A 15,749-nucleotide genomic window follows, 5' to 3' on the forward strand; every position below is an offset into this window, starting at 1 on the left:
AATATCTTCAATTAAACTGTTTTCTTTACTTTCATAACTTTTCACGTATTTTCTAACTGACTATCTTGTGATTTTTAAATTCCGAATACGTTACACAAAATGTAGTTAAAATTAATCACTATCTAATCTAAGTTTATTTAAGTGCTTAGGTATGATTCAGTTAATTTTAACGTTACTTGGTCCTAACTCGTTGGTCAGGCGGCATCACTTTTACATACGTGGTATCTACAAGCGATTGAAGTGGTTTTGAAGAATCACTGTACTGTACGTAAGTCTATATTATTTAACATACTGTATAGTCACAAAACTGTACCAGTTACATAGAAAAACTAGCTTTTTTTTTTACAGGTGCTCGATGTGTACCACACACATTAACTCTATAATAAAGTTCGTCTCACATTCGACTTAGCATGTTTGTCAATTTCAGCAAAGGTGTTAATGATGCAAGCCCAGAATTTTGACAGATTAGCTGGTATTGGTGGCATAATCACTGAATCCCTCACACATCCCACACAAAAAGTCTTAATGATACAGATTGCCCGCTAATGGTGGCACAAACACCAAATCCTTCACATATTCCCACACAAAATGTCAGAAGGATATAAGTCGGGAGAGCGCGGAGGCCATGACAGCAGTTCATTATCATCATTTATGAAATAACCAATCCATCAGTTTCGTAGTCTGATTTTTAAGAAGTCACAAATGCAAAACCAGCCCGTATTATATCTCTGTCAGTGAGTGACCATTAAATTTTATGTGGCTTATCTTAGTCGTGGGCGTAAGAGTATTAAAAAGTATTACTACCTTCTCTTCCCTCTCACCGCAAACTTTGACATTGCACAGAGTCAGAGATTTAATAAAAGATCTGTACGCACTCAACTTTTTTTCTTTACTGAAGCATATACAGTAGTATATTCTTTTTTGTAAAAAAAATTTCTGGTCACCCTAGCTTTATTCGCCAACTTCAATGTATTTTATTCACCATTTTATGGTGTTCGTATAAATCAGGTATGTTTATGCAGTGTTCCTTCACAAGTGGATAGTGAAGTCTTACAACATAATTATATTTAATATAACAAGAGTTTTACTGTTATTAATGTAATTTTCTGCATTTATATTGAAAATGTATTTTTAGGTTTTAACAACTGGAAGAAAATTAGTCATTTTGTGATTTAATACTACTAGGTTCAAAAAGTTCCCGGAATTTTACTACCATTTTTCGTATTAATATATAACAAGGGATATTATACATTTGTTTTGTTGGTAACATTCATGATGTCATTTCCTTAAAGTTTGCTGATAATGGCAATTATTGGTTTTGAGTTGTAGGCAATTGTTTATCATAGTGTTTTGTTTGTTCGTCGCATTTTGTAATTATGTCCACAGAGCAAAGTACAAACATCAAGTTCTGTGTTTTGCTGGGGACATGATCAGTATGGCTGATGAAGATGGTGATTTCTTAAACAAAATGAAACTGGTGCTACTTGTACGACCCAGTCCCTAAACGACAGTCATCTGAGTGGAAATCGAAAACATCTCCTCGGAAGCAAAAATTTCCTAGGGACACTTCCAAAGGCAAAGTTATTTTAAATGTTATGTTTTATTTAACGACGCTCGCAACTGCAGAGGTTATATCAGCATCGCCGGATGTGCCGGAATTTTGTCCCGCAGGAGTTCTTTCACATGCCAGTAAATCTACTGACATGAGCCTGTCGCATTTAAGCACACTTAAAGCAAAGTTATGTTGGAAGTTTTCTTCGACTCTCAGGGTCTCATGCACCATGAGTTCATTCCAGAAGGTCGTACTGTAACGAAAGAATTGTACGTAGAAACCCTCCGTCGCCTCTGGGACGCAGTGAGAAGGAAACGTCCAGAAAAGTGGGTAGAAAACAACTGGTTCCTTATGCATGACAATGCACCTGCTCATCGCGCAATTATTGTAAAGAATTTTCTTGCCAGGCACAACATAACTGCTTTGGATCACCCACCATACTCTCCTGATCTCTCACCACCTGATTACTTTCTGTTTCCCCATCTGAAAAGTCATCTGAAAGGACGGAGATTCAATGCTGAAGAGGTTATCGCAAACGCGACGAGAGCACTAAGACGGGTTTCACAAAATGGCTTCCAGGCCTGCTTCCAGGAACTCTACACGCGTTGGCAAAAGTGTGTTGTTGCGGAAGGCAACTATTTTGAAGGGAATGCTGTAGAATAGTGTTTAAGGTACGTTGTTTCTATGATGCTAGAAAATTCCGGGAACTTTTTGAACCTAGTATGTATATTTCTTTTGTGACAGTGAATTCTCTATTGATTTAATTATAATGGATATTTCAATTAGACTATAGTTACTAACATAGGAATGAACAATGAAAAATAAATATACTGAAATTACAAAGCTAATTTAAGCAAGAATCTCTCTCTAAAATTATACTTATAGTCTCGACGCTGTTATTTCCAGTGTGTATCGTTCGCCATTTTTGTTCTTTCGTTGCAGAGCTATTAGACGAGGAATCTACTTGCCACACCGTTAAACATTATCATGTCATAGCTCCTACGATAATAAATCAAACGCACTGTAATTGAGCAAATAATTGAGTGGCAAATAACATCCTCGTGTGCTTTCTGCAAATGGCAACGAAAGAGCAAAATGGCGGGCCATTATATTAAATATTTATCGAGCCTCAGGAAATGCATAATGTCATCATCAGCAAATCACAAGACACACACGTTTAAATGTAGCCAACCTGCAACGTGATTGGCTGCCGAAAATAAGAGTGACGGGATTATAACAACTCATTTTGACTCTTCTGTGGGCTACCTAAGCTCAGGGGACCATGGCCATTTAAATTTAGCACTGTAACCTTCTGACCTAAGTGAAACACTTTCACTACCCGATTCATTGGAAAATGTACTGTCAGTGTCACTGTCGCTCATTTCTGGATATTATGATATTATTAGATTTTAACATACTTCACTTCACTTTCTAAATTATTAGTACTGGCGGTAATGGTGAACACTGTCCATTTGGATATACATTCAGGGTATTATATTTGGGGGGGAGGGGAATGGGCGAAAACAATATTATACATATTTTATAAATGTTTCTTCAACTCTGAATATAGACTTCTCTTTTGAACGTCTAATATTTTGTGTCCGATCTCATCACTATAAAACAAATACAATAAAATACATTAAACATATACATAATTCAAAGCAAAAACAGACATATACATGCTACTTCAGCAGAAAACAAAGTGCATCACTAATTTTTTTATAAATCTATTCCTTATCGCAAACTAATTTCTTCTAGATTATGACAGTAACTTACTACGAAAAAAGTTAACTTGTGTTCTATGCACATATTCCATTCATCAAAGTCCACCTTGTTCTCAGTTTTCTTAAAAAGTTATAATATTCTGTAATTTCTGCAAATATGAAAAAGTTATTAGGATCTTAATACAGTAAAATCCCTTGTAACCAGCAGCCAAATAACCGGCAATACCAAAACAACGGCACTTTTGGCTAGGCCAAAAAAAAAAGTTTAAATCTGCCACATTGCCAGTCAGTTTTGTCACATTAGGAAGTTTACACGAACTTTCATTTTCAGTGAATATTCGAACCTAAAATTAGTATATTATTTGAGTTGTGTGATGTGTTTTAATATAGAAAATCCACAGTTTTTATGTTATTTAATTATGTTCAGGCTGTCAGTGTTGCCACATTAGGAAGTTTGCACGAACTTTCATTTTCAGTGAATATTCGAACCTAAAATTAGTGTATTATTTGTGTTGTGTGATGTATTTTAATAAAGAAAATCCACACAGTTTTTATGTTTATTTAGTTATGTTCTGGCCATCAGTGTTGGCACATTAGGAAGTTCGCACGAACTTTATTTTTCAGTGAATATTTCAACCTAAAATTAGTGTATTATTTGTGCTGTATGATGTGTTTTAATGAGGAAAATCCACACAGTTTTTATGTTTATTCAGTTATGAGCACGTGATAGAGAATTAAACTTCACATGGCTGCAGTCTCAACATTTGGCACCAAGAAATACGAACTTTTTTTTTTTTTGTATATACTGGTATTTATTCTATTATCCAGCAAAATCTCGTATCTGGAACTAGTCTGGTCCCTTTGGTGCCGGATAAGAGGGATTCTACTGTACATGATTATGCCACTCGAACTTTCCATGATGTTACTGTGCACTTATTTTGCCCTTATTATTATTACTCTCATTTTTGGTTTTTACTTTTTCTGCTGGCCAGTGTATGTGTGCATACCTCATCTTTATCCATAAATCCATCTCCATCTTTATCTCTGTACTGAGAAAACTGCTCCCTCTCATTCTTGACCCAGTCTGGTTCAGGCTCTCCAGCTGTCCCTCGATACATGTCTCCAATATATTCATTCAATGATATCTTCCCGTCTTTATCTTTATCTATATCTTCCATGGTTTCTAGTACTACAATGTCTCTCATATGGCCTGTTTCCTCAGGATGAAGAAACCCACTAAATTCTTCTTTCGTAAGTGCATCATCTCCATCTTGATCTGCCACATCCCATCGCCGCCTGTCTCGACGCAACATATTTTGATATGAAAACCCTTCTTCTTCTTTATCTAATTCACTTGGATCCATATCTGAAACAAATAAAATGAAATTGAAATTAAAATTTCTGTTCCTTAATTCTTTGTGTACAATTCATCGAACACCTTTTATTCTTACCAAAATTAAAATAACTTTCGTAAACTCCAATGTTACAATTTAAAGTGCAGCAAATGTTCGTCATTTATTCTAGTGACTCCCAAAAACTTTTCTGCAGACAGCATTAAGGAGACTTGTGGACCATTACACAAAATTTTTTGCAATGTGTTATATTGAGAAATTATTATGTATACAGAGCATGAACGGTATGAAATGCCAAAAAAAAATGTTGGTGGCAGAGCATAAATAACTGAATAAAAGATTCAAATAATGTTTTTCTGTAACTGTCAAGGTTTCCCCAGAAAAAAAAAAAAAGTGTTTTGTGAGTAACTTTTGAAAATGAGAATTGAGTCATTACTTACTTTGCCCTATACCTATGCTCAAGCGGTTGTTTGTTTATACTTATACTCTGTTATGTATTGGTAAGTATAGGGCATGAGGGCATTGGCAATGGCATTCACGTTCAGTCAAAATGTAAACAAATATTAGACTACTATCAATTTTTTTTTAGCTGGTTATTTAACGACGCTGTATCAATTAGAGGTTGGTGAGATTGGTGATAGCGAGATGATATTTGGCGAGATGAGGTCGAGGATTCGCCACAGATTACCTGGCATTCACCTTACGATTGGGGAAAACCTAGGAAAAAACCCAACCAGGTAATCAGCCCAAGCGGGGATCAAATCTGCGCCCGAGCGAAACTTCAGACCGGCAGGCAAATGCCTTAACCGACTGAGCCACGCCGGTAGCTACTATCAATCTTAAAAACATGGTATTTTACAAATTAAAAATGTAATTATAAGAACTAATTAAAAAAGATAATAAAAACACGCAAAATTAAGACAGATCTCAAAATAAATTTGTTGCAACAGGACAATATACGGAGGCTATACTCATTACGAGTAAATTAATATTTAGATCAGTGAACGTTAAGTATTAATGTAAATGAGGAATGGAAAGATCTTAAAGAAGTTATATTAAAGCTGCAACAGAAGTCTCAAGAACAAGAAAAATAAAACTGAGGTGTTATGTATGTATGTATATATGAAGCAAAGACATTCAATAATTAATAAATAATAAGAAACAAGCGTGTCTCAAATACCTCCAGTGAAACTCAGATATTGATAAAATAGGTTTTAAATACAAACGTGCTATTGCTGAAAGAGAAATAAGGAAGTTAAAAAGTGAGAGTTGGGATACTTGTATAAGCAATATTGAACTTGACTGTCATGGTTCGCAAGAGATAGCATATAAGATTCATGTCCAAAAGAGATACAGATTTAATTAACAATACATAAGAAAAGGAATGGTTGAGACATTATAAGAATCTATGGAAAAATACAGTAGAAATAGGTGCTAATCCTACTCTAAATACAATAGCAATAATTGATAATATTAAAATTGAATAATTACTAAGTGCACTTAAAAACTCAAAGAACAAAAAAAAAAGCACCAGGAATTGATCTTGTGAATGTGGAGCTCTTGAAATATGCATCAGAAGAATTCAAAATAAGATACTTGCAATTAATTAATATATGTTGGAAAAAGTGCATCATCCAAGAGGAATATAAGAAAGCAATTATGCTCTATTCTAAAAAATGAAAAAGACAGGATTGTAACAATTATAGAAGCATTAAGCTATGGTTCTGCTACGGCGATCATCAACAAGCGAACAACGCTGACGATGATCACTCAGCGCTCAACGTCGGCTATGTGGTTTCCTTTTGCAGCGAACATCCCGTCTTTGCTGTAGAGAATAATCGATTTCTAAGAATCGACAATCAGTCGATCGGGGACATCGCAGATTAATATAGATTGTCTCCAGCTGTTTAACAATGAACTTGAGAATTTACAAGTTGTTAAAATGGCTTTAAATAGGGAAAAAATGACTGTATTACTTCTTGGGGAAGAAGAAATTGATCTAATGAAATATAATGTACACCAATAGACAGAAGACTCCAAACCAATGATATGTTTAAAACCAGATGTACAGAAGGATGTTTCAATGCGCTAATTTGTAGACATATACTTAGACCTACTGATCAAATTAAATTCAAAGACTATTTTATACTTACCATAGAGCAGTTCAATTTTATTTTGTCTTTAATTGAAAGTCATGTGAAGAGAAATCCTACTTCATTTTTTGAAAACCCATCCAGCGAGAAATTGTCTATTACTTTAAGATAGGCCTACCGGTACCGTAAAATGATATTACAATTATGTTAAAACAATTATTCATGTTTATTAAATTCTATAATTTTCAGAAATATGTAGCTTTCCTCCATCTGTTTGTTACAAACATAATACTCGACAGGTGCAGGAGCAATACTAAGGAAACTGGCTACATAGGTAGGCTACAGTAATTCATCCTGGATCTCTCGCATGTTATGTTGGTAAATTAACAAGTGGAGTGGGGCTACAACAGTGCATTAGAATATATAGGTAGGCATTAAACGATTTTTATTCCATATTGAAAATACATGTGGCTGCAGACTAATACTAGGTCTGTGTTTATCAATATACAATATGTAGCTAAAGCTCGCAGAAGTCAGTGAAGGGAAAGAATATTGTGCCCTCTTTGTTTTAGCTTTTCTGGAAAAATACTTGTATTTTCCGAGAGAGCAAATCATGTCAACAAAATAAATTACATTGTTCGTTATAAATTGTAGTGGTTTCAATATTCAAGCTATGGCCAAGCTATTAAACTGAAATCTAATGATAAGACACACTTCATTTGAATTTTAAAATAGTCTCGAGTAGGCTAATTAATTAGACATACATTACTGTAATCGTCGTTATTAAAGGTTGAAATTTCATGGAAGAGATTCTCTTGACAGATTCTCTTGACACCCTGTTTATACATCCCTGCTTAAAAACACTCAATTCGGCATTTTTATAACCACTGTCATTAAAAAGTTCATTTGTAATATTGTTTTTCTAATGTACCTATTCGCATATTATCCTATCTCGAAAACAAGTTACTTTACCACCCTTCCCTATAATTTCACCAACTTCCTTCCACAACATTTATTTTTATGGGCATCTCTATATACTTTCGAACCCATATCATACAGGCAGGATGACTGGAAACAAAATTAATTAAAATATCGTCATTTATTGTTGAGAAGTTGTACACGTTTTGAAGCCATATTGCTTTACCGTCATTCTTTTTTTTTCTGAATATATGACAATCATCGCTCTCAATTTGAAGTCAAATCAATCCAGAGCGATGAACGCTGACGCACATCACTGCAGCCAGTGATGAACGTCATAAAGAAAGCAGCTCCGTATATTTACACATAGAGCTAATCGAGCGGCGTTGTTTGCTCGGCGATGATCGTCGTAGCGGAACCATAGCTTTACATTATTATGTGCAGCATATAAAGTATATTAAAAGATTATTACACACAGATTAAATGCTATTAGCAAGTCCTATTAAGTGAAGAACAATGTGGATTTCGAAAAGGTTATTCATGATGAGATGTTATCTTTGTAATGGAGCCAACTAACGCAGAAACGATGATAATATAATTTATCTACATGTATTTTATTTATTGATTTCGAAAAGACCTTCAATAGGGTCCTATGAACTAAGTTGTGGAATATTATGATAAAAAGAGGCATTCCGGAACATTTGATACGAGCCATTCAAAACCTTTATTGTGGGACTAATAATACCACTGACAAGGGAGGACTATTAGGTAAAAAAGCAATAAGGACAAACCAAAACAAGGATGCCCCCTATCTCCTGCACTTTTTAATATTCATATCAACTATGCCATTCAACAATGGCAAAATAGTTTAATTAATTCTTTTAAAGTAGATAACATAATTTTAAATACCATTCTATTTGCAGATGATCAGCCTTCGTTAGGAGAGACTGAAGACCAACTACAAATTAGTCAACAGGGTTACAGTCCTGACATTATCCGCAAAATGCGGAACCTGAATCATGCAAGTGAAGCGAGTACGCATTGGAAACACATACAATTAAATAAAATAATTTCCCAATATAATATGAAAATGAATACAACACAAACAAAAATTACGGCACTTTTGGAAAAATATCACTTAAGATGCAAAACTGTTATAAATGGACAGATTATAGAAACAAGTGGATAATTTTAATTACTTAGAATATGTGTCATATTGTAGGAATGAAGGCATTAATATTAAATTAATGAGTTTAATAGAATGTGTGGCAAAATTCGACATGCACTGAAAGGCATACAAATGAAGTTCTACAAGATGATGGTCGTTCCCAGGCTCACTTATGCAGTGAAAACTGAACAATAGAAAGTCCGATAAAGGAAGAATTGAAGCAGTTGAAGTGAGGTTTTTACGTTCAGTAGCAGGATTGACTCTCTTAGATAAACAACGAAGTGTAAATATCAGAAAGATCATATTTATCAAAATTTGTATTGTTAATACAGGCATACAGCAGTTTTTCTTAAGTCTCAAAAGAGCAAAATACTATGTTTTCATTGAGCATACATCAATTTGCGCCTTCTACACTGTTTTATAGCGAGTTTTCAAGAACAGAGTTGACAACACTGCTTGCCAGTTACAGCTAATCACATTACAAACGTAAGTAAAGAACATATTTATCTTACCATCCATAAATCCATACACCATCTTTTTATATTCTTCCCACATAATCTTGTCTTTGTTTTCTGGATTGTGTGCCTTCCATTGCCTCTCAACATCATCTATTATGTATCGCTTTTGAGTATACTGAATCCAGTCTTTCAATTCCTCTTGGGACACAAATGCATCAGAATCTTTATCAATCTTATCAACTATCAACCTGCAAGAGTACAAAAACAACATGAGTTCTCAAGAGAAAAGCAGATTGATTGCCAATAGAAAGCAGTTACATTTTAAAAACTTGTTCCTGTTGGGAATTTTATTTGAAATCAACCCCATCATTCAATCTTAATAATGAAATTGAAATCATCTGAAACTAAAACATATTTTTGTTTTTAATAGAAAACTATAAGAATGGCAGGTGTGCATAAAAGAACGACTTTCCAAAATTCAGAAATAATGATTTTATCTTCTGAGTACCTTCTTTTCTTGACTGTGTTTCACATAAGAAAAACAAGTTACATTTAGTACTAATTAAAACATTCATAATTTTAACCCAGGATCACTCGTGCCTACTGTTGTCACTCGACAACTCCAACGTTATACTCTACCTATCAAACTTGCTTCTGTTTCTTAGTTTATATCTGCAGTAACAGATATATTACATACAAAAGCTTTTACATTATTGAATGTATGTTTTTAATGATGTACATGCAATAAATACACTTTTAATAATTTTATCATCAGAACTGTTTTACAAACAAAATGCACAAAACTGAAATCTATGCTTGAAATATTCTTGTAAGAACATTTTTTCCTGAAAGAAATAATAATTTCAAAATTCAAAATATTTTTCCGTAACTTATTTTACTGTTCTGAGTATAAATATAAGTCACCTATTGTATATGTTTTATTTAATAATAAAAAGAACTGTTGTATAAATAAAATATTTTCAGTCCTTATTTTACTGATCTTGCATTGTTTTATTAGAAATAAAAACAAAACAGACTAAAATAAACTGCCTACTACATACAGAATAAAACCATAGAAATAGTGATTATACTTGGCTTAGCTTTATGAGGACTAGACCAGGGATGGTTGCATACTCTTTCATAAGTTTTGACTTGTACACCCTATAATATGTGATGACTGTCCAAGTCCGTCAGGTGGCCTGGATGGCATTCGTGAATCCGATGCTGACAGATGTACAATCCTACTTCAGCCCCCAATAGAGCCAGGTCCCATTTTGAAGACGAGTAGTCTGATAAACCCCAAGGGCCCAGAGCCCCAAGCCCTTCCTTGATCAAATGACACTGACAGGTGGACAATCCCACCGCAGTTTCTGATAGAGTCAGGTCTCATCCTCAGACAAGTAGCCTGATAACAATAAGCCAGCCCTGGATCTTTAGGTTCGAACCTATTTTGTTGCTATCTTATTACTCTCGAAATATCACTTTTCTTTTTCGATATATGGACAAATAACATACTTAAATTTTATATGATCTAAAAAAAACCTAATACTTAGTTAGGACCTGAAGTTACTTGTTTGCTTGTCAGAACCTAAAAAGACTCAATTCGTTGTATCCAAGCTATACGCTTGTATTTTATTTACCTTGAAGTAACTGTGGAGCTCACTGAAATGGTATTGTTGTTCATTACACCATAAATATCTTATTGTAGGTGAAGTTCTATGAAAGAAAAACTCCACAATACTGCTACAAATTTTAAAAGAAAAGGCATATGTCAATCAGACATGACACAATCACGTGATCATAACATGGGCAAAGAGTAGCCATTGTTCTCGCCACCTTTAGGGCATGAGAAATGTTGATCGTTCTTGTTCAGTAATGAACTACTAATAATGAATTCAATCGTGTTATTCGTACAATATAATTCAGTTTGCTCAATTAATGGGAATTTTTATCAGGCATGATCCCTTTAATTGAGTAAACTGAATTATATTATGCAAATAGCAATCCACTCTCGCAGTAGACCAATTCTAGAGGATTTATTTGAGGAGATTTTACTCCCAATAATCTGTCAAAATATTTCATTGTTTAGTGTCATGTAGGGAGCACTAATTAAATGAGTGGTTTGCAGGTGTAATAATTATAATATGTAATAATATTGGTAGCAAGGAGACCCTCTTATCGGCTATGCTTTTTAGCTTAGTCATAGATTTTATTTAAAAAAAAATGGATATGAGGGGAAATATATCTACTAGGCTGAAGCAGTGCATTGGATATGCAGACGATGTAATGATTATTGCAAGAACGAAGCAAGCCTTAGTAGAAACATTCACAAAACTGAAAAAACAATCTGAAGCATTAGGTCTCGTAATAAATGAAAATAAAACTAAGTAGGTATTTGAAATGTGGTAACCAAAATTCTATTACAAATAACCTGAAAATCAATGATATGCAGATTGCTCATGTCAATAAATTTAAATATCTGCGAACAATATTAAATGGCAATAACTCGATAGAAGATGAAATTAAAAAACGAATTACCAATGGTAACAGAGCCTATTTCACCAACCAAAGCTTATTTAAAAGCAAACTAATAACAAAAGAAGCTAAATTAAGATTATATTGGACCATAATAAGACCAGTTGTCACCTACGCGTGGGAAACTTGGGTATTGAAAGAATCAATCATACAAAAATGTTAATTTTTGAAAGGATGATTTTAAGAAGAATTTTTGGACCCTCCAAGGATAGAGATGGCAACTGGAGAATAAAAACTAACAAAGAACTAAATGATTTAATACACGACCAAAATATAATAAATTTCATCAGGGCTATGAGGTTAAGTTGGTTTGGCCATGTTAAAAGAATGGAAGACCAGAGGCTAGTGAAAGTTACATATAAATGGAAACCCCTGGGAACTAGAGCAGTGAATATACCGAAAAGCGCTGGGAAGATGATATTGTGAATGATTTGAGGAAGCTAAGAATCACGGATTGGATGATGGTCGTACAGAATAGAAGTTCCTGGAAAAAAATTGTTGAGAAGGCCAAGACATTCAATTTTGAAATTGTAGTGCCTTGAGAATAATAATAATAATATTGGTAAATAGTTCCATACGCGAATCATACTGTTAGGCTTCTTTCGAGACTTATAATGTTACAATAATGTAACAATAATATTATAGTAACAGATATTAAGATTCTTAAACAAGTTCTTCTGTGACACCAATTTCCTAACATTTAATGTAATTTTAATATAAATTAAACATACCCCAGTCTTCTTCTGCTCTCTTCTGGTGGTAGCTGATCAAACGTTTTGGCTTCTTCTCCTAAAAATGCCTCATGATCGTATTGTGTGTTATGCTGAGCATTCTGATAATGTTCCTGGTCACTTAATTCCTGAAACACAATAATATATCAATATATTATTACATTACCATTTTGGTATCTATCGTAACAAAGAGACAACTGTCACTCCTGAAAATAGTTCGACATGAAAATCGCTTGTTAAGTATGCTCGACATAGCAGCTTTCCAGTTGATTAGAAAAAGCTGTTTTTCTTTTTCTGAAAAAGGACAGACCATCTCAAGATATTCCCAATTATAGACGAATATCACTATTAGTATAGTAACAAATATAATGACAATAATGATTTCAAACCAATTTAACTCGTACATGGAATCCCAAAATCTTATGTCATGTCTGTTAAGAAATAAATATTTTTTTCAACAAAAGAGAAGATGTTTTGACTTTCAAGGACTTTCCATTTGAAGATGTAATTTGTTACATAAATTGCACAAAATAAGCATAAAGGATAATGTTTCGTTGGGTTTCAGATTTTGTATCAGAAAACATAATAATGTTATTTATCAATACAGACAGTTACACAGAGGTTTTCCACAGGGATCAGACCTTAGCACAACGTTATTCAATGTGTACAGTAGTGGCAAAAAAAAAAAAAACCGGACTGACCATTGTAGCAGATTTCAGAGCCTTGTTCACAGTGACAGCACGATAGATTGGTAACTAAAACTTTTGTGGTTGAATCCTACCTGGGAAGGAAACTTTTTTTGTTCCTTATTCAAATTCGTTCCCAATACTTTTTGACTGCAGCAATATTTTACTACTTAATTAACTTATTATTCCTAGAACATGAATTTTACCAGCTTATTTTCTAATGGCTTTCAAAATGGGCTACGTCAGCAGTTGAAACTACAACAATTTCAATAGATTACTCGCTATCCTGTGAATGCGGGCATGGCATGTGCAGTGGCTCATTTCGGGGACTTTGATTATTCCTTTGGTCTGGTTTTTTTGCCACTACTGTACATCAGTGACCTCCACAAATTCTGGAATGAAAACTGTACTGTTTGCTGATTATTTAGCCATACAGACCTCTAAACTAAGAAAATTCACTAACACAACTAAAAACTTTGTGTGTAGAAAATTCTGTAAACAACTAATCAAAATTAAATTCAGATCTCCCCAAAAACAACAAAGTTCAGATGGAAAAAAGATAAAACCTTGTAAATTTTATAGACCCAAAGGCCCATATAAATCTGCTGTTGTGACATTCGCAATTGTTTGGGAAGTGTCACTTGTGTAAGATGAGAATTTCCCATACATTCACATGTGTACTGTGTGATACAAATGAAGAAATGAACATAGAACACATCAAAAGATACACAGCATTCTACAAGAATCTACGTAAAGATTAATTTATTTTTGGGCTTCTAAAAGAAGATGACATCGTACAAAAATACTGGATTGCAAGATGGAGAATGACTTCGTTGTCAAGTGCCTAGGCACTGGACCAACATCATCATTCTCGAAATTTGGTACCTAATAAAGGAACTGTTAATGAACTCATATCGAAAGCTCCCCACAAACTACACATATATAGGTATGTAGTTAGATATCCACAGTAGATAGGCAAATATAAAAAAATTAGCACCCCATACTAACTGCACAATTGGGAAATTAAAGCCTGAATATAAGTTTATAAAAAACTGAATAGCCCTGCCCTTGAGTAGGCAGTTGACGTACAACTTTGTTCCACGACAGAGATGGCATTTTCTTTCTTTTATCTCTGCGTATTTATAATTTATAATGAATGGTACAAGGAGGTATCCAAAATGAATTGTAAATTGCAGAAATCCCATAGGTCACATTTTTTCTCAAATTCAGTTTTAATTGTCACAATATGCATACATAGGTCTTTCGAGTGGTGCAGAAATTCCACACATCCAGTACTCAGTGTACATTTCACAGCATCAAGAAGTTACAGTGAATTGCAAAAATTGCAAGAACACCACAAATCCAGGGCATATGAAATTTTTTAGAAACTAAAATTAAATGAACAATACTTCATGGTTTACGAGTTTGTTCGGTTGAGAAAAGCTACAGAATTCTAGAAAATCCTAATAAAAAATCAATTAGCTTTTCTTTGTTTTTTATAGGATTAATGAAATTTGAAGAATTAAATATGCTATTCACGTAATTTTGTATTTTTGTATAATAATACTTTTTCAATTTTTTGCCTTAAATATACATTTGAAGTTCTTTATAAGATGATAAAAATTGACCTTCTATTTTTTCATAATTAATGTACCGGTATTCATTATATTTCTTATAATATTACAATTTTTAATTTTGTACTGTTTGTGACGATTAACACTTATCGAAAACCAATCTCATTGTACTTGTGCTTGGCCGCTTAATCCCAGCACTCTGTAAAACTTCGTTTTAATGTTATTAAGGAAATAAATATAAAAATAATAAAAAAATTCGCGAGTAAAGAGCTCCTGTACCCTTACACATGACATGAGATGAGCCGAAAAGTTCGTCTTCTCTGAAGTATGTCGATCTCGTCATGAAGGCCCAAATTTCGATGTTACTGCACGATTTATATATATATATATATATATATATATATATATATATATATTTACTTTTTTTTTTGCAGTTTTCAAATGAGTTTCGGAACTAGTTCCAACAATAAACCAAATAGAGTGAATTTAAATAATTCAATTATGCATTATCTTGTGTATCTGTGCTCCGAGTCTCTGATCATGAGCAGTGTCTTCTATCTGGGAGAGAAAGCAAGAACGTGCAAGAGAGAGCACATAATTTTGATGAATTAATGGGGCACAGTAAAGATAAAATTAAACATGTCAACATCCGTGAAGGAATCCAACTACTTACACTGGTACCACTGTCGTGGCCTATTAGTGAAAGTTTGACATTTCTAAGTATATGATAATACACCAGGCATGTGCACTTGTGAGTGAGAAAGGTATTCTAGCATTGTACGAACCATGGAAAGGGAAGAAGGTATCAGAAGAGACAACCAAGAAAGTGATTGATTTTTACTTGGATGATGACTATTCATGCATAATCCCTGGAACGAAAAACAAGGTAAGCAGAAGTAAAAATGTTTATAAACAAAAACCGCTTGTTTTAAGTAATCTGTCAGAGCTACATTCTTTG

The 15,749-nt window shown here is 33.7% G+C and overlaps 1 protein-coding gene across 3 annotated transcripts in view; it reads right to left on the minus strand.

Annotated features, from left to right (window-relative positions):
* Positions 1–15,749, minus strand: part of scf (Calumenin scf) — a 36,704-nt gene that overhangs the window by 14,686 nt on the left and 6,269 nt on the right. For all 3 annotated transcript variants that reach the window (XR_011331280.1, XM_069820831.1, XM_069820833.1), the window contains exons 3-5: positions 12,532–12,659; positions 9,320–9,513; positions 4,284–4,642 (exon numbers count right to left, since the gene is read on the minus strand). Coding sequence is in view for 2 of the 3 variants with exons in the window: in XM_069820831.1 (XP_069676932.1) it covers positions 4,284–4,642; positions 9,320–9,513; positions 12,532–12,659 (681 nt within the window). In the remaining variant the exon portion in view is untranslated. The remainder of the gene's footprint in view (positions 1–4,283; positions 4,643–9,319; positions 9,514–12,531; positions 12,660–15,749) is intronic.

This window comes from Periplaneta americana, chromosome 3, assembly GCF_040183065.1.
Source record: "Periplaneta americana isolate PAMFEO1 chromosome 3, P.americana_PAMFEO1_priV1, whole genome shotgun sequence".
In the NCBI taxonomy this organism is placed as follows: domain Eukaryota; kingdom Metazoa; phylum Arthropoda; class Insecta; order Blattodea; family Blattidae; genus Periplaneta; species Periplaneta americana.